At 42.5% G+C, this 18,339-nt stretch overlaps 1 protein-coding gene across 4 annotated transcripts in view; it reads left to right on the forward strand.

Annotated features, from left to right (window-relative positions):
* The window catches only part of kdm4ab (lysine (K)-specific demethylase 4A, genome duplicate b), a 29,963-nt gene extending 12,072 nt beyond the window's left edge, over positions 1 to 17,891 (forward strand). For all 4 annotated transcript variants that reach the window (XM_050032338.1, XM_050032339.1, XM_050032340.1 and 1 more), the window contains 8 exons: positions 997 to 1,076; positions 4,405 to 4,460; positions 8,929 to 9,037; positions 10,009 to 10,200; positions 13,013 to 13,183; positions 13,338 to 13,457; positions 15,985 to 16,077; positions 16,229 to 17,891. In XM_050032338.1, coding sequence (XP_049888295.1) covers positions 997 to 1,076; positions 4,405 to 4,460; positions 8,929 to 9,037; positions 10,009 to 10,200; positions 13,013 to 13,183; positions 13,338 to 13,457; positions 15,985 to 16,077; positions 16,229 to 16,366 — 959 coding nt within the window. In that variant the 3' untranslated portion in view covers positions 16,367 to 17,891. The remainder of the gene's footprint in view (positions 1 to 996; positions 1,077 to 4,404; positions 4,461 to 8,928; positions 9,038 to 10,008; positions 10,201 to 13,012; positions 13,184 to 13,337; positions 13,458 to 15,984; positions 16,078 to 16,228) is intronic.
* Positions 17,892 to 18,339: the final 448 nt, after the last annotated feature.

Genomic DNA, 18,339 nt, shown 5'->3' on the forward strand with positions numbered 1-18,339 from the left:
ATTTCAGTCAATGGGAACATTGCTTTTTTAAACTATGCTACGAACACCAGCAGTGTGACCTTTTTTTTTCTGGTCGGCGATAGTTGGAGTTCAGTTTTGGGTAAAATGCTGCGCTCGTAACTGTCACCTTGTATCCGGCCATCTAATTTCAGTGGAGGGAAAAAATCCCCCTCTTCCTCAGCCATCACATCCAACTCAGGGTGTCTACAGGTCCTTAAAACGTCTTAAAATGTCTTAACTTTAACTTGGTTATAGCTTTAGACATCCTGCAACTGTTTAACAATAACAAAAAATGGAGGAGGGTAAATACAGAACCCACACATACCAATGGGTGTGGCCTAGCTTCCTATCTATGTGCTTCAGCTGTCCCTAATCCAGAGCCAGTACTTTATCTTGTGCCTGCATTTTTACTTTCTAGGATATTCCACATTATAACATAGGTAAAGAAACACTAAACACACCTATTGTGCCTCATTGCCTTTCTTTTTAAATCTGATTTTAAAACTGTGTCGTCTTTGTCATATAAAATAATCTAATAATAGCTTTATAACAAAGCTTATTTATAAAGGCAAAAACAACACACAAAAAATGGCGGTAATGCATATCTCGCTGTTGAGCCAGTTTAATCACCGCAGGGGAAATTCCTTCACTGTGACAGCCCTAAATTAAGCCCTTGAAAAAAATAATCTCTGCACTCAGTGCTCTCCTGCTCTCATTCCCAGTTACTCTTTTATTTTACGTGTGCGTGCCACAATGTTTTTACCGCAGATGGTCTTCGTTATCTTTGATTCTAGTGTTCATAGATATTGTTCATGCTCTCGCAAGATAACAACCAGTGTGGGGAATAAAACCACAGGGTGCACACTGTTTATTTTTTCTGAGAAAGGTCTCCCCCAGTTCTCTTAAATAACCAGCCATATATGAGGAAAAAGCATGTTGTGAAGTGAAGCATGTGAGTGGTGAAGGTGTGACATGTTCTTTTCTGTTCCTGTTCAGGTTGCTATGGTGTGTCCGGGGATGAAGCAGAGCTGGATGACTGGCTGTGTGCCCGCTGTGAAGCTGATGCCATCACTGAGGTAAGTTCATTTGGTTACCTGTGTCAGATATTCATTTTCCTTTATTCAAATTATTTGATTTGCTTATCACACTGATAACAGACCCAACACACACAGCTGCAGGTTTGTTATATCCCTGCATTAGGTCATCTTGTATCTTAGAACATTTGGTGACTGTTCAATAAGGTCAACAAGTCGGTGTTACTCTCAGGAAGTCCAGCATCATGAATCATGTTCTAAAGTTAAGCACAGTGCAAGCACATAAGTGGTTGAAAAAAGCCTTATGTGGGATTTATAGTTGTGCGCAGACCCTACGCACGTCGCCTGCGCCGTTGTGAGCATTTTTACTTGTGCGGTGGTTGACGCTAGTTGACGATGGAGGTTTCATGTGAAGTGCTGAAAAGTTTAGTTGATCCAAAACACACATTAAACACACAATAGAGACAATTTCAAACTCAAGTTCACAAATCAGCTTCACTGTAACTCGTAGCATTCACAGACAAACACTTGTCTTTATCTGGACACATTTTCCCCACAAATACGTAAGGGTTAATGCCCGACGAGGTGTCCATTATCAGGAATTAATGGATGACGTGGAGGACGGTTGCTTCCGTGTCGTCCATTAATTCCTGATAATGGACACCACGAAGGGCATTAACCCGCTTATACCATCGTCACTTATCAATTATTTATGCTTTAATGTGTTTTACAGTTAAAATCATGAGTTTTTCACAAGCCACAGCTGAGCGGACTATTTAATCTCTGTAGTTCACAGACGTTACCATGGAAACCCGCTGTGGCCGCAGCGTAGAGAGCATAGCGACTCTGATCAGTGAAGGGAAGTGAGATGATGGCTAAATGTTACGTGATATTATTCAGAAGATGATTATTTCAGAAAGCCAGTGCACTTCTTACCGCTTGTGTGTTACAGACTCTGGTGGTCAGAGGATGATGTGCAAAAAAAAAAAATAACTTGAGATATTACTTTCATGATTCATTGGCGTTCATTTATAGGCCCAAGTATAGGCTTAGTGGTAGAGCAGGCACCCCATGTACAAGGCTGTTGCCGCAGCGGCCCGGGTTCGAATCCAGCCTGTGTCCCTTTGCTGCATGTCATCCCCCCTCTCTCTCTCCCCCATCACGCTTACCTGTCCTGTCCAATAAAGGCAAAATGGCCTAAATAATATCTTAAAAAAAAAAAAAAATAGTGAAATTTGAAAGTGATATGGGTATGTCCATCATAGTGGCATTTGAAGGACGGAGATTGACAGATTGAGCACTGCTTGTTAGGATATTTGGAGACGACAAGATGTTGCTCCAGTCTCGTCTCTCCTGCGCTGACAGAGCCCAATAAGCCTGCAGGCTGCTCTCACACTGATGTCCCGTGACGGTCATGATCTGCCGAGTTTTCAGGCCGGCGTCAGAGAGCCGACCTACAGCTGTGTCCGGAGGCTGTGATTGGTGTAGACCCGTGACTCCTTGTGCCGTTTCTCCCTTTTCTTTTCATTCTCTAACCTCTCTTCTTCTGCATCCCAGTCATCAAAATGATCAAATTCACCAAATAAATTAAATGAAACGATAAAATCACTCATGATGCCCGTTGTAATCCGTTGCCTCTGCTCTGAGTCTCCGTTGCTATGGTTACAAACTAGCAGTTGAGCCAGCGCAATAATTTCGAACCTGTCATCAGGCACTTTGACTGGAACATCTTTTTAGCTGTCCTATAACACCTTTTAATGGACACCCTGCAGCCAATCAGAATTGAGTATTCACCCAGACCATGGTATAAAACATGCTAACGTTATTAGCACAAGCCTATGGCATTTTACATTGTATGAATTAGCCTAGCAACTAGCGACCTTTCCCTCTTCTCATATGAAGCCAGGGACAACAGCAACATTTAACACAGGTAACGTCACAAATTTGTCTCCGTTACAACTCACATGGTTCACCGACAAAACAACTGTCTTATGCTAAACACGTTTTCCAAACAAATACAACATGCTAACGTTATTAGCACAAGCCTATGGCATTTTACATTGTATAAATTAGCCTAGCGACGAGTGGAGATTTCCTCCTCTCATATGAAGCCAGGATAAATCACACATAAGACCTAAAATGCTATTTTGTGGAGGCTTTATTGTCTTCACAATTTATTGTTTCTTATCTGTGAAATTAAAAATCAAAGCTTTGTTTCCACTGAGGGAAATGGTTTCAGCTTACAGAAAAGACAGGAGGTCTGCGTCACTGCTACGTGTACTTACATTTCACTTGAAGTGTTTTCTTCCTTTGTGTGTCCATGTTCAGGGAATTTGTTTTCCCCCAACTTTGTGTTTAAGATTTATCTTTAAATTTCCGTTGCCTTCAGCATTCCTGTCTGCGCAGAACAATAGATTGTTGTGAAGCATGCAGAGAATGTGACCTGATTTGGCACAAACACACCTCTGACCACCAGTGGGCAATGGTTCACTTTATAATTCATGGTGACACCTTGGTGGGCTCTACGCTGTCACTGTTCTAAGTCGGATGAAGTGTTCTCATTAATCTTTATTTAAGGATCTCAAGGATTATAGTCATTTAGACTGAATTTCCCCTCGGGGATTAATAATAAAGCATATAAAAAAATTATTTTACGTCAGAAAATTGAATGCTGTGAATTTTCTCAAGGGAGTTGTAGCAGTTCCTGGTGTTATTAACTCGGCTAAGAATGAGAGCGGGGCTCAGGGCACCCCCAACAAGTTCTTTTAAGGGTTTTTCTGTAAATTTTTGTGTATTTTTCCATCGTGCTTTGTTCAATATCTGTGAGGAAAGGTGTGTCATCCTGCAACTAATGTGGCAGGAAGGTCTGAACAGGAATTAAAGCCCGCGAACGACATATGTGAAAGTCGTCAGTCAACAGCAGCACTTTAGAGTTGAGGTGAACTTTGATGATATCAAGGCAGAGTGACCTTTTTTGGCTCCAGATTCCCTCTAGTACACTTCACACCCTGCCAGCATCCTCCTTACTGATCCTGTTCTCTTCTGTGTATTTATGAGTGCCACTCTGTCTCCGCAGAGTTGTATGTTTGAGGGTTTACCAAAGTGCAGTCAGGCGTCCCTGACAGCTGCCGTACCAGGTACGCAGTGGATTTGTGAGAAACAAAGGATTAACAACAGATTGGGCTTTATATAGCTGATACCTATCAGTGTGATCCAGTAGAGGAGGTGAAGTTATCCCCAGTTTAACCTATAAATACACAGTAGAACACCATATATCCAAATATCAGGATTTAGATGAGGTAAAAATAAAGGAGTCCATTGCTGTGAGTATTTTAATAAAAAACATGTTGTTGTGTGTTTCTTCCTCCAGGACTGCTGTCTGTGTTCCTTGAGAGGCGGCGCTCTGCAGAGAGCCAACAATGACAAGTAAGTAACACCAGCAGACAATAGTGCTGCAACCATAGAGCTTTAATTTGTGGACCAGAAGTTGTATTATAGCAATTACTCAACTGCGATGTTGTTTGGGTTATTCTGAGCTGGAGCCTCATTCGAGAAACTTCCCAAGTCTGAAATGCTTCTTATTTTAGTTTAGGATGACATTTGGGATTTTCATTAATACAGAAACATGATTCCTAACTGCACAGGGAAATAAATCTTATCTAATCTTATCTTAGGATAGGAATTTAGCTGTTACACAACCATACTAATTCAGGGATTCCTATTTCATTCCTTTAAGGATCATTCTGACTGAAAATCGACCCTTTGCTAAGTCCCACCCCCGCACACAGACTAGCCAATCAAAATGTAGCATCAGGCCGGCTCAGACCAGGGTCCGACAACAACACAGCTGTGCTCCATTGACTCTAGTACAGTCGTTTCAGATTTCCTTCATTTTCAGGCTGGTTTTGTGGATTTGGAGCTAAATGTTGTGCCTGGGGCACGTCGTGTATTAATGATACTCGTTACCTGGAGAGGTTGGAAAAAGATATACGTTTCTTCCCTGTTCCAAAACCAAAATCAAACCCTGAAAAGTGTAGGGTTAGCTAGCTAGCTACTGAAGATATAGCATACTGAATGTATACACATGCTGTGCGCAGATGAACGTTGTTTGACTTCCCCCGGAGATCCCTGCCCATCCAGTGGTGGAGGTTGGGGTGCTGGCAGCAGCACAGGGGTGAAGCCCAACACTGTTCATCTGCACACACTGCGATGCCACACAGCTGGTTCAATATCAGCAAAGTTTCCCTTTATCTTCATTGTCATGTGTGGCGATCAGCAGTGATGTGGTGGTTCACTTTTACACTGTGATCTGTAGCCTATAGTTCGGCTTTAGCTTCTAACTATCTTTGTCTTTTTAACCTGTTGTTGCTGCTGAGTCAGTTTGACATCCTGGATATATCCTTCAAACACAGACTGTAGACCCCTCTGTCTGCTTCTCTCTGGAATCACTGTTTCATTTTTCCAAAAATATGATAACATTTCTTCAGGGAGTGCAGTTAGTTACAGTGTGGGCTCCATGCTTACTGCGACAGCTTGTTGGGGCGGGGCTTAGGGAAAGGTTAATTATGTGATACTGTGATACAGAGAAACTGCCAACTCAAATTTTGAATTTGATTGACGTGCTACATCCGGCTCTAGAGAGGCCGACGAGGAAGCATCGGGCTCTGCCTTTTTTTTTTTTTTTTGCTAAGAGTGACTTTCAGCACACCAATTTATTCTAACTAAGGAAAAAGGGAAGTAATGTGCACCTTCTAAACATAGATACAGGCATGACAGGGCGATTGCCAACTGAGGAATCAACTTCACATTATAGTAAGGATTACTTAACATAAGACAGGAGGTTTGAGAAAGGACAGGACGCAGCCATGAGTGTAGGAGTTGCTCCTGTAATAGGAAGATGGGATTTTTCCTGTCTGTGAAACTTAATACAGGCCCAGCAGTTAGAATATTTTTCTGTAATGAGGCCCCTGGTCCCAAATTTAGAGCAGCAAAATTTAGCACAAGAGTTCAGTGTGCAGTGAAATGATGTCATATGATAAAATGTCATATGGAAATTAGATTAACTGGACATTAGAGTGAATGTGGACACCAAAGAGCCAGTAGTCATAGGGAGAAAGGGAGTTTGGTTTAATGCTACAGACAGTAAGGTGGTTTTTGGTTGGACTTTTTAGTCACACCCACTAGTGCAGCAGCATGAGGGTATCCCTGAAGACATTGTGTGTTCTAGGATGTGCCGTCGCATCTTTAAGATCATGGGATCTTAAAGAAGTAGATGATAGAAAACCCCATTCAGCTTACCCAGTGCCACATTCTCTTTCTCTCAGAAAATATGCTCCTTCTAATTTAAATGTCTTCATGTCATAAACCGTGCTCAAAAGTGCTCGAGAAGGATTTATGATGTTTACAAAACACGCAGCATGTCAGACTGGTTGGGACACAACAGACCCACACCGACCATTCACTCTCCTGTGACCGCATTAAGCCTGCTTGTTTCTTCAGTCTGTTACTGCTGAAACCCATCTGCTGGATCAAGCCCCTCGAGCTAAATGCACTTTAAAAATGCAAACACACACACACACATACATACAGAGAGCAGATGTAAGTGCGTGTGGTTTTTGCACACCCTCAGCCTGTGGTAACATTTTATCGCTCAGTGTAGGGCACAATGAGTGAATGTCAGTTTAAATGGCAGGAAACGCCTATAGACAGAAGCAATGTTTTCCTGTTCAACAACTGTCTCGAATGTGAGAGAGTAGGACTCACTATCTTACTATGTTTATGCAGACTAATTCACTCTATCACTCGTGGATCCCCTTTTATGAATGGGCTAGTACAGAGTTAACCATAATAAACTGTTTTTAAATGTGTTGGATGTTCAATAGTTGTTCATGTAACCACTTTGTGAACATTTGAATATCAGTTCCAACATGAAATGCAATAAGAAAGTAAACCTGTGTATTTTTCTTAAATCATCAGTGACTAGACTAAACAAGTCATAACATTTGACAAGAAATAAATACTACTAAATACTTTCAATTTATGGTCCATGTAGTAGCTTTTGGAGCCTTCAACTGCATCTCATTGACTATTTTTATGTGTACAAAATATTCTGTTTTTTGCCCATATTCCAAAAGAGACAATCTCTGTACTAAGCTGTATGCATGGCTAATGAAAATTAATATTCTCCTTATTTTACCTTTAACATGCAGCCATGCATACTCTGATTGCTGTGTCCTAACATGTCAATCATCACAACAAAATATCGAAATTTTCAGGACGCCCATTAGCTCACCTGGTAGAGCAGGCACCCCATGTACAAAGGCTTTGTCTTTGCTGCAGCGGCCGTGGGTTTGCTCCCAACCTGCGGACCCTTGCTGCCCCTCCTGCTAACAACTGTGTTATCAATTAAAGGCAAAAAAAGCCCTTACAAACTATCTAAAAAAAATATATACATATATGTTGAAGTTTTCTACCAGTGGTGGACTTATTGTACCGTTTGAACACAGCCTCCCTCTTTCATGCCTTCATCCACCTTCTTGAAAAGGTCATGGTTACGATATTTACGCATATCCAAAAACCTTTCAATATCCAAGTCTTTCGTAATGTTTAAAATAGGTGCGTTTCTCCTTTTGACCACAAATATGGGCTTTTATCCATGCACAGTAAACAAAAAAGAGGCCATGTGTCACGAACTTCTGTTAAAATCCCAGTTGAGACTCATATTCTGATTGTGCTGTCTGATTGTGCTTGCCACGTTCAGAATAAGGTCTCATTGGGAATGTGCTGTTTACATGACCTGTTTCAAATTTGGAATATTGTCGTATTTGGTCAAATGGAGGAAACAGAGTTACTGCCTCAACAAGGGAGTTCAAGTATCTCAGGGTCTTGTTCACGAGTAAGGGTAGAATAGAGCGTGAGATGGAGCAGCGGTTTGGTGCAGTGATGTGGGCGCTGCACCGGACCATCGTGGTGAAGAGGGAGCTGAGCAGGAAGGCGAAGCTTTCGATTTACTGGTCCGTCTACATCCCAACCCTCACCTACAGTCATGAGCCCTGAGTAGTGACTGAAAGGATGAGGTTGTGGATACAAGTGGCCGAAATGTGATTCCTCCATGGGGTGGCTGGGCTCAGCCTCAGAGATAGGGTACGGAGCTCGGAGTAGAGCCGCTGCTCCTTGGTGTCGAAAGGAGTCAGTTGAGGTGGTTTGGGCATCAGATCAGGATACCTCCTGGACGCCTCCCGTTAGAGGTGTTCCAGGCACGTCCCACTGGTAGGAGGAGGTCCCGGGGCAGACCCAGAACACACTGGAGGGATTACATATCTCATCTGGCCTGGGAACACCTTGGGGTCCCCCAGGAGGAGCTGGAAAGTGTTACTAGGGAGAGGGACGTTTGTGGCGTTTGCTTGGTCTGCTGCCCCCTGCGACCTGGCCCCAGATAAGCAGATGAAGATGGATGGATGGTGGAAATATTAGTGGACATGTAAAGAAAACTATCTTTCTCAGGAAATGAAGTTTGAGCAGATACCATAGAGATAACCATCTCCATTGATCTCTACGCCATGTCGGTCTATGATTATGATGGCTATCGTCATGACAACTGAGCGAACACAAACTGCAGAGGATGAGGGACTGTGTGAGATGCAGTTGAAAGCTCTAGAAAAAGCAAGTGTGGACAGTGACAAGATTAATTTTTGGCGCACTGCTGTTTCCAAGATAAAAAAATCTTTCATGCAGAAGTTTAAAGTCATGGCTGTCATTGTTTGTTCTCATGGATTATACGTAGACATCCGAACCAGTCCCAGTCCCAACCACAAGCTAATGTGTACTTGTTTAATTGTGTAACATTTCTAGAAACACTGTACCCTGGACATTGAATTGTTTGCCTTTCACTCAGGTGGGTTCATGTGCTGTGTGCCATCACTGTGCTGGAAGCTCGCTTTGTCAACGTCACTGAGCGAGGCCCCATTGACCTCTCTGCAATCCCACTGCCCCGGTTCAAACTGGTAAGACTCAGTCCAGGCACAGCAGTCTGCTCTATGTGTTTACAGTGATTTAGATCAGGAGACCTGTTCCATAGCAGCAGGTGTAAAGGTCGTAATACTTGTTGATTTTATGTGCCAGAATCCTGACATTGCGCTGGAGTTGCCCTTCCTCTTTACTGTGTTCTTTCTAATCTTTGCCAGTTTTTGTATCTCACTGTTATGATGCCAGTCTGCTTGTTCATGGCATTATGAATCAAGTCTATTATTCCACTGCCAAATACCTTTGACCCATAAACAGATTGGATTCTTGGTAAACAGAGTTGTACACTGATGGCATCTGTTTGTGGTTCCCACTAAGGACGCACATTTCACCACAGTGAAACTGCTGTGGCGCCTGTTGACTGTCCCTGCTCTGTTTTCACTTCCCGATCCGGCCCCTGAGCGATGAATGCTGTTTCAACTGAGTAATACAGCTGTGACGTTTTTGAAAAAAAACTGTGATTAAAAACTGAATTGCCATGACACACCAGAGCTAAGGGTTCACTGTAAAAAATAACGTGTGAGGCAGACAGTATATTCTTACCTTCTGTTTTTGTGTATGAGTCACGTACACACAGAAGTAATGCTGGACTTCACAATAGTCGGCCTTGTCTCTATTGTTATAGGTCTTGATCTCAAAGGACTCTTTCTCAATGGATCTACCTCTAAATAAGTGCAAATGATGTCAGAACGCCATTAAATTATCCAGAGGAAGTTGTGTAATTTCCCTTTTCACATATCTCTCTTCCAGTTCGTGTCTGGGTCTGCCTGCGTTTTAATCCCTTTGATAACTTAAAAAAAAAAATGTTTCTCCCTCTCATCCTCCCCACTTGGCTTGTTTCCTTTCTCCTCCTTTCCTTCCTCTGCACTTCCTTTACTTTAACCCGCCACTTGCAACTTTTCCTCTTGACCCACTATTCCCCCCTCCACGCCTGTCTTTGTCACCCTGGTAGAAGTGTGCATACTGCAGGAAACGGATGAAGCGGGAGGTAAAGGGCTGCTGTGTTCAGTGCTCCCACGGGCGCTGCTCCACGGCGTTTCATCCCACCTGCGCTCAGGCAGCTGGCATCCTGATGCACCCAGACGACTGGCCGTTCATAGTCTTCATCACCTGCCACAGACACAAAGCGCCCATCATGCCTGAGGTAACCTAACAGAAACACTGTCAGGGCATCAGTAAGGAGTTGGGTGCAAATGGTCATATGATATCTACACAAATTATCTTGTGAAGCTGTGTTTAGATTTAGTTTTTGTTTTGTTTTTTAAATGAGGATAATGGGAGCATTTCTCAGCCCCTCCAGGATGTTGCAATCACAGCAATCAATGCAAATTCAGCCAGTCCCAGTGAATTCTGCTCAGCCTTGCGACTTTGTTCAATTACCACAACTTTACAGCAAATTTGAATATTTAATACTAAAGTCTCATTTTATTGTAGAATTGTGCGCCACAAATATGTGTAGCCAACAATCTTTTATCCATGATGAAAATGAGACAACCAAGAGCTAAAAATAGATCTTGATGATAAAAACTAAGATGAAATCTATGCTTCATTTTCACTGACGAGATGAGACATAACAAAAATGTTCAAGGTTCAATGGTGTTCATTGTCTTCAGTTTCTGACAATGACTTTAGTTGTTCTTTTATCTCAGACATGTTACGATGTTACATACCTTGACATGTTTAGGTGGAAACTTCCGCCTTCCTCAGAAGTGTCACTTGGAGGTGGTCTTTATCAGCTGATCTGTCATGGTATGTAACATCCTAACACACATCTGAGATAAAAGAACAACGAAAGTCATCAAAAATGTTAGTGGTGTACTATCGGACATTGAGAGTGGAGAGCGGACGTACTTGTAATTATCTTCAAATGCCTCATCAGCGACAGGCTGGCAAACTCCAGTAAATAGTCTGAGCCAAGAGCTGTTGGTGTGAGTGGTGAGCTGTGTGTCTGACTGTGGAATTCTGTGGAAGACACTGAATGCTCATAATAGGCTCAGAATCTGGCACAGTATCACAATTATTTTTTACAAATTTCACTTGCCCCTGCAATTTAATCGCAAAGAAACCCAAATAAACAACATGCATCTATTTTAAAAAAAAAAAAAAAAAAAAAAAAAGCTGCTGTTAAAATCAGGCATTTCAAAAAACAGCCTGCGAAATCCTGGAGGGACTGATTTCTTGCAAGATGAAACCAAAATCACATGATACACACTCACTTGTTCTTTCTGATCTCACTGCTTAGCTTGGATTAGCTTGTTTTATCTGAGAGGGAAGCTGAAATATTCTACTCTGTTTTGAGAACTGACACGTATGTTGGGGGAAAAAAAGAACATTTCACCCTAACTGACTTTTGGGAGGGCTTTTTCTGCCAACAAATCTTTTTGGAAAGCCCCTCTGTTTTGACTGAAGCTCATGTACTGTTCTGTTTCACATATGGCACCAATGTTGAAAACCTAGGCTGTGGTTTTTCCAGTTCCTCATTGTAAAGAAAGTTTTCTTCCATGGAATCAGAGTTCAATGATTTCAGTAGCAGGAAGGTGGTTTACATCAGCAGCCCCGAACAAGGATTCATGCCAAGCTCAATATAATTTGGTGTCTGACTTTGTGCGTTACATGCTCTAAGGATCAGATAAATGTAATGGCATTTGGCACGACGGTTTCTGATGACTGTCTTTTTTATTGTTATTATTTATTGGTGTGGAAGGACAATGTACCATTTCAGAAGCCGCGGAGCCAATTTCGTTGTACAATGTGCAGTAATGTTGAAAGCACTCTCTTGCATGTTTATGATATTAATTTAATTATTAAATGATATATTTTGGGCAGGGCAACACAATGGTTTGAGTTGAAGGTGTGAGAAAGAATAGTATCAGTAACATTGTTAACACTGTGCTACATTACAGAGAAATACAAAACCGTACTAATGAACCTTCATTAATATAGGCCTATATTTTATCTACAAGTGCACGTCACACACTGAGCGAGCCGCCTGTTAATGACGCTGTGGGCTAATGGGCATGTAGCTACTTCCATGTTTCAGATGATACGTCATGTTTGTAGTCGACCAATGAAGATGAGTTTACATATCACCTTGGGTTCGTCCTTCACCTTCTCAAAATGATCCCACACTTTGGATTTCCTGCCTGACATGTTATTAACTAGCCTGTGAAATAACCGCAGGTACCAGCCCTGGAAATTAGAGGCCGTATCATCACCTATATACCTGAAATCCTGAGTTTCTGGAGAAAGATGGCCGATTGTTGAGTCTCATTCCCAGGTCGTCAAATCGAGACGACTCTGGGTTGGTAGTCTGACCGAACTGACCGACTATCAGGGAGTGAGACAACAATGATCCACCTTTCTCCAGTATCACACACTGCACCTCAAGTGGAATTTAAACCTTTTTACTAAGTGTAAAGATCTCTCTGTGTTACTGTACAGTAATGACAAAGAGGATCTTTGTGAAGACTCTAATTGGCCGTGCATCTTAACTTCCAGCTCTGGTTTAGTCAGCCGTGCAGCTCAGTGATAGTTTGAAGACCTTTTTTCTAAGCTCTCAAACTACCAGAGGGATTCTTACTTTTGTACATGTTCATGCTGCTTTGACTCACTAATTGGGGGAGACAGACATCTGCTTGGTCCCGTCAAGAGACATACAGCGACAACATTAACGTTCACTAAATGCAAATGACTCCAGGTCTGGGCTTGTTTGTTTAAACCCACAGCTGTAATGTTCATATTTTATTGTAGCATGGAACAGAGAGCAGTATGATTTCTTGTGTAAACATCTCTGACCAAATACTGTTAGAGTCATTACAGTAGACCAGTCCTGTCTGCGTTATCTTTTATAGACTTGTGCTGTTTATTTTGCTTTACAGCTACTTATCTCTCGAGTGGCTGTAAACACTGTCAAGTGATAAGCATTCAAATGTAACGCTCCGTTTCTGTCCCCACAGCGCAACAAGGCCTCCATGCGCGAGCTGACAGTCGGGCAGAAGGTAATCTGTAAATCCAGAAACTGCCGTTACTACCACAGCGAGGTGGTGGAGCTGACCACAGCCACCTTCTACGAGGTGGTGTTCGACGATGGGTCGTACAGCGACAACCTCTTCCCTGAGGACATTGAGGTTAATAGAGTTGCTTACAGTCATTAATTACTGTCATGTGCAAAGATGGAAAGGGACGAAGTTTAGTAGCACACAGATAAAGATAGTGAGACTAAAAATGTGTTGGCTAATTTCAGTTTCCTCATCTAATGCACATCATTCGCTCTCTTTTCAGAACCGTGATTGTGTCCGACTCGGTCCACCCGCCGTAGGTGACGCTGTTCAAGTGCGATGGACAGATGGGTTGATATATGGAGCCAAGTTTATGGCGTCACACTCCATCCCTATGTACCTGGTAAACCCCCCTTCTTATCTGTCTGTCTCACTAACATGCATACACTGCATCTAAAAGGCTTGCTTAGTTTCTGTAAGCCACATGATGGAGTTATGTTTCTCAACCTCAAAATGTGTGGTCTTATGTGGTGAAAGTAAAAATGTTGGGACTCATTAAAAATGAATGAGCTTGCTCATCAATATGTGATATCTTACAGTGAAGTGCTTTTATGTGGTCGGGCTGATTATGCAGTTTCTCCTTTAATTATGTTTCGGTGCTCTATTAGAGAGAAATAATGACGTGTTGTTTTACGATCCAGTTCAAAGGCTGCGTGGTATTTTTCAGCCTCGACCCTGTTTTCCCGTGTTTCTCTGACTGAGTGACTAATGAAACAACAGTTGTTTTAAACTGGTCCAGTATTGAGCGACAGGGCTGCAGCCAGCAACTGCAAAACAACCTTAGGGTTGCAACGATATACCGTGAAACTGTATACCGTAATGTGGAAATTGACAGTTGTCATACCATGTACAATGTGTTTGCTTATCTAGTTTTGGGGGAAAAAAGCAGCCAGATGGAAAATCTCACCTGTACATTTCTTTTCTGCCATGACTTTCCGTCAGACTTTTTACCCATACTTAAATTTTAAAAATGGTAATAAATAATAAAGCGTTTATTCAATCCAAAAATCCTTCAGTTTTCATACCCTAAAGGGTCATAACAGATAATTATAACAGTTGTGTGGCACCGTATACCCAGGAAACCCTGATATATTCTGAGATGGTTATCGTACCGTGACACACACATACCACTGCAACCCAACCATCAATGTACGTCCATTAAAAGTGCTTGTTTTTGCCACTGACAAGCGCGGATTGTTATTTTAAGGGTCTGACAACATTCTAAAAATGATCCCTTCAGAGACAGATGTTTTTGTTATAGAGAAAGATGATTTTTGTTTAATCAGAAACAGACCCAAAATCGGCAAACACGCCAGACTCCATTTAAAGAAATGGTATTCAGCTCAACTCAAGACACAACACACACATGCACACATCAGGGAGAGCCACATCAGGGGGACTCAAACGCTAATGAATAAAAGTAGGTTTTGAGCCTGGACTTAAATGAGTCAATGGTGGAGGCGGACCTGATTGGGAGGGGGATGCTGTTCCACAGTTTTGGGGCAGACACAACAAAGGCACGATCACCCCCGAGCTTAAGTCTGGAGCGTGGGACAGCCAGGAGCCCCAGGTCAGCTGACCTGAGGGACCTGGGTGTAGAATAAGGGGTTAGGAGGTCTGCGATGTAGGATGGGGCCAGACCATTAAGGGCTTTGTAAACAAACTGGAGAGCCTTAGGACGCATTCACACTGGCGCTATCTGGTCCACTTTAAATTAACCCTGGTCCGCTTCCATGGATAGTTCGGGTCGTATGCAGTGGTGTGGACGCTCATTTGAACTCTGGTGCGGACCAAATGAGCAAACCCTGGTCCGCTTGAAACTGGGGATCTCGGTTCACTTGCAAGTGAACCCTGGCGCGGTTCGCTTACAGTGGGAAATGCAAATGGAGTATCCAGCGAACCAAAGAGAGGAAGAGAACCAGTGAAGTGAACGTAGAGCGCAGTGCATTTTGGGTAGAAAAAAACAAAGCCAACAGCGCCAACCGGGAGAAGAAGAGGTGAAAATAGAAAAAGTGGAATATGTCTCGTGGGCAGACGTGGAGTAGTGAGGAGGTGCAGGCGCTTATTGATATATGGTCATATCGCAGTTGCTGACAGAAGGGAATGGATTTCTGTTTTCGGCCCTGGCCAATCGATGAGCCGGGTTTTCTTCTTCCTCATGCATTTTTTCTTCCTGGTCAGTGGTCGTTGTGGGCAATGCCGCCCCCAAACGAGCAGCTGTTGTAACTGCGTGACGTTGTTCAGGTGGTTTGGTCCGCGTTAAAAAGTGCAGTGTGAAAATGAACCGAACCAAATGAAGGTGTGAAATTTTTCGGCATTCCCCGCCCAATCGAACTAAGTCCCCCGGACTATCCTGGTGTGAATGCGCCCTTAAAGTCAATTCTAAACTTCACAGGCAGCCAGTGGAGAGAGGCCAAAACAAGTGTGATATGGTCCTTCCCCCGGGAACCTGTGAGGAGCCTGGCAACGGCGTTCTGATCCAGTTGGAGGACTGACTATTACCAGTGTACAGAGAGTTACAGTAGCGTTCTGTCATTGTAAAACACACTTCATTCAGAGTAGCCAGGAACAAAATAAAAACCCCAAAAGCCATGTTTGTTCAACAACACTGGACCAGTTTCAAAAATGGTTGTTCCCATGAGTCACTGTGATACAAAAACATACAAAAATAGGGTCCAGGTTGAAAAATACTGCAGCTAACACATGATTTTTTGCAGTGTGTGTGTAAAGTGTTAAAATAGCTGTGTAATGAAGTAACGGTTGAAAGCAGCATTCATGAACATACATGTTGGTGAAAGGAATTTTCATGCACATCTGTATTAGTGGTTTCACTATCTTGTGTGTGTGTGTGTGTGTGTGTGTGCATTCAGGTGGAGTTTGAGGACGGATCCCAAATCTCCGTCAAGCGGGAAGACATCTACACTCTGGATGAGGATCTGCCCAAACGAGTCAAGTCACGACTGGTAACTAAACAATCCCCCATTTTATCACAAAGTCTCTGAACCGGTTCTGCTGTGAAAACGTGTCATGAAGCGTGCAGAGTGCGACTTGTAACACTTGAGATGTGTAACACCAGAAAGCACTGATTTCTGTTTCTGATTTTTCCGTCCTCAGTCGGTGGCGTCAGACATGCGTTTCGAGCTCTTCTCAGAGGAGGAGGTCCAACAGAACTCCAAAAGGCAACGGGTGATCAACTCTCGATACAGAGAGGACTACATCGAGCCCGTCATTTACCGAACCATCATGGAGTGACGTCCACTTCAGCTTTCTCTCTCTTCTTCCTGCTTTCCCACCTCCTCCTCATCAACTCATCACAGAGAGCTGCAGCTCCAGATCTTTGTTTCTCGGTCTGGCTTCTCTGTTTCTGGCTACTGCTGATAGGAACGACCAACCCTCCTCCTCCTCCTCCTCCTCATCATCACCTTCTTCTTCCACGGCCTGTCGGGCTACATATTTATAAACTACGGCTGGGACTTTAAATGACTTTTGTGTGCATTGAATAATATTCTTTGACCTGCGTCTCCCATCACACTCGGTAGATTGTGTTCTCTTCCTCCATTTCATTATCTTTTCTCTTCTTTTTCTCAGGAAGAAGCCATCAATGAATTATTAAATATGGAAAAGGTTGGGCTATCTAACTGGGGCAGGATTTATTTTTTATTTCTCTACCGCCACATTTAGCAGCTGTCAAGGAAACATTACACATTATACGATGGACTGTTTTTCTACTCCGGTGACATCTCTTCTATAAAAGACCTTTTGCTCTTGATTTGCAGATTTATGTTATTTTCATAACTGTTTATCATCATATTTTGCAGTGAAGAAAACTTGTGCTTGGGAAGAGGTTTTAAAGGAAGCATTATCAGCTTTTTTGAAGTTTAACAAAGGCCAAACTTTGAGCCAGTCATCAGTTAGAACTGGGTTAAAACCCCAAAGAAATGAAATAATATCTCAAGGTCACCTTTTATCACATCTTTAGATTTTACTCCGTGCACCGCATTACATGGATCATCATGACTTCCTGTCATAGCTTTGTCAACGTGCGTCTACTGTGAAGATAGAAGAAAAACTAGACATGTTTGAAAGGCCCGAGCCTTACATTTCAAAGGGCCAAGCGTACTTTAGTTTTTCTAAAGCTTATGGTTTATTAAACTATTGTAATTAATGTTATTATTACACTTTATTTATGCGAGTGCATTGAGTTTGAGAACAAAGCTATTTTTGTCATGTCCTTTTCACAATCTGTAGAAAACCTAAGATGTATTTATATTTATTATATTGATAGGTTTTCAAGACATCCTGTTTAAATTTTGAGACTCGCTCGTCCTGTTTGAGGATCGGAGGGTGTGAGCGCCGGTCTGGCCCTCGAAGCAAAAAGCACTTATTTTTTACCTCCTGCCACAGGACATGTACCATTTTGTCGACACATGGTCTCCACTCAGATTAGATTTTTTTGTGTGTTTCTGATAAAAGCTAGCTCTAGAGGTGAACATTGTAACCAGGTTCTAGTTTGATCCCAAATAAATAGCAGTAAGAGGATGATTTTCCAGATTTGGGCAAGTTTTCTTTCATGTTTGTATGTCCTTAAATCGTCTTTTGTGTGGAGAGACGTTGCTGTGTTCTCAGGAGGACGTGGTGTGCAGATACATTTTTAGCTGTACTCATTTCATGGCTACTGTTGACTTATTAGGTTTAATTTCTGTCCAATTCAGCATCAAATCTGTACGTTCTTTGTAAACATCAACTGTTTTGAGTAAAGTTTTGAGCAAAAAAAAAAGCATTCTATAATTTACTTTATCTACATGTGCCACACTTAAGTAAGGTTTATGCTTCTGCATACCTATGACGCAGAGGGCTTTGTGGAGGCGTTGCGTCCTCTGCGACAGATGCAGAGATGCGACGTACACCTCCAAAAAATTGTACCCATGCGGCGAGGCAACGCAGACCGCAAGAGCTATGATTGGTCCTTCAAACTACATCATTTCTGGCATTTCGCAAGGTTTCACTTCCTGCTGCAGTACCACAACACCGCCATTTTCAAAAGTCGAGCCATTCAACAGGCGTACAGACCATCGGTGCAGTCGCCTCTCTCTTCGCCATCGTTGTAACATTTGTAATGAGAGCATTTGTTGTTCAATGTCGATCATTTCGAGCTCAAGCAACAGTCTTTCTCTCAGTCGCCATCTTCACTATGACCAGAGCAAAGCTGGAAGGTAAACAAACAA

Source organism: Epinephelus moara, chromosome 21 (assembly GCF_006386435.1).
Source record: "Epinephelus moara isolate mb chromosome 21, YSFRI_EMoa_1.0, whole genome shotgun sequence".
Lineage (NCBI taxonomy): Eukaryota > Metazoa > Chordata > Actinopteri > Perciformes > Serranidae > Epinephelus > Epinephelus moara.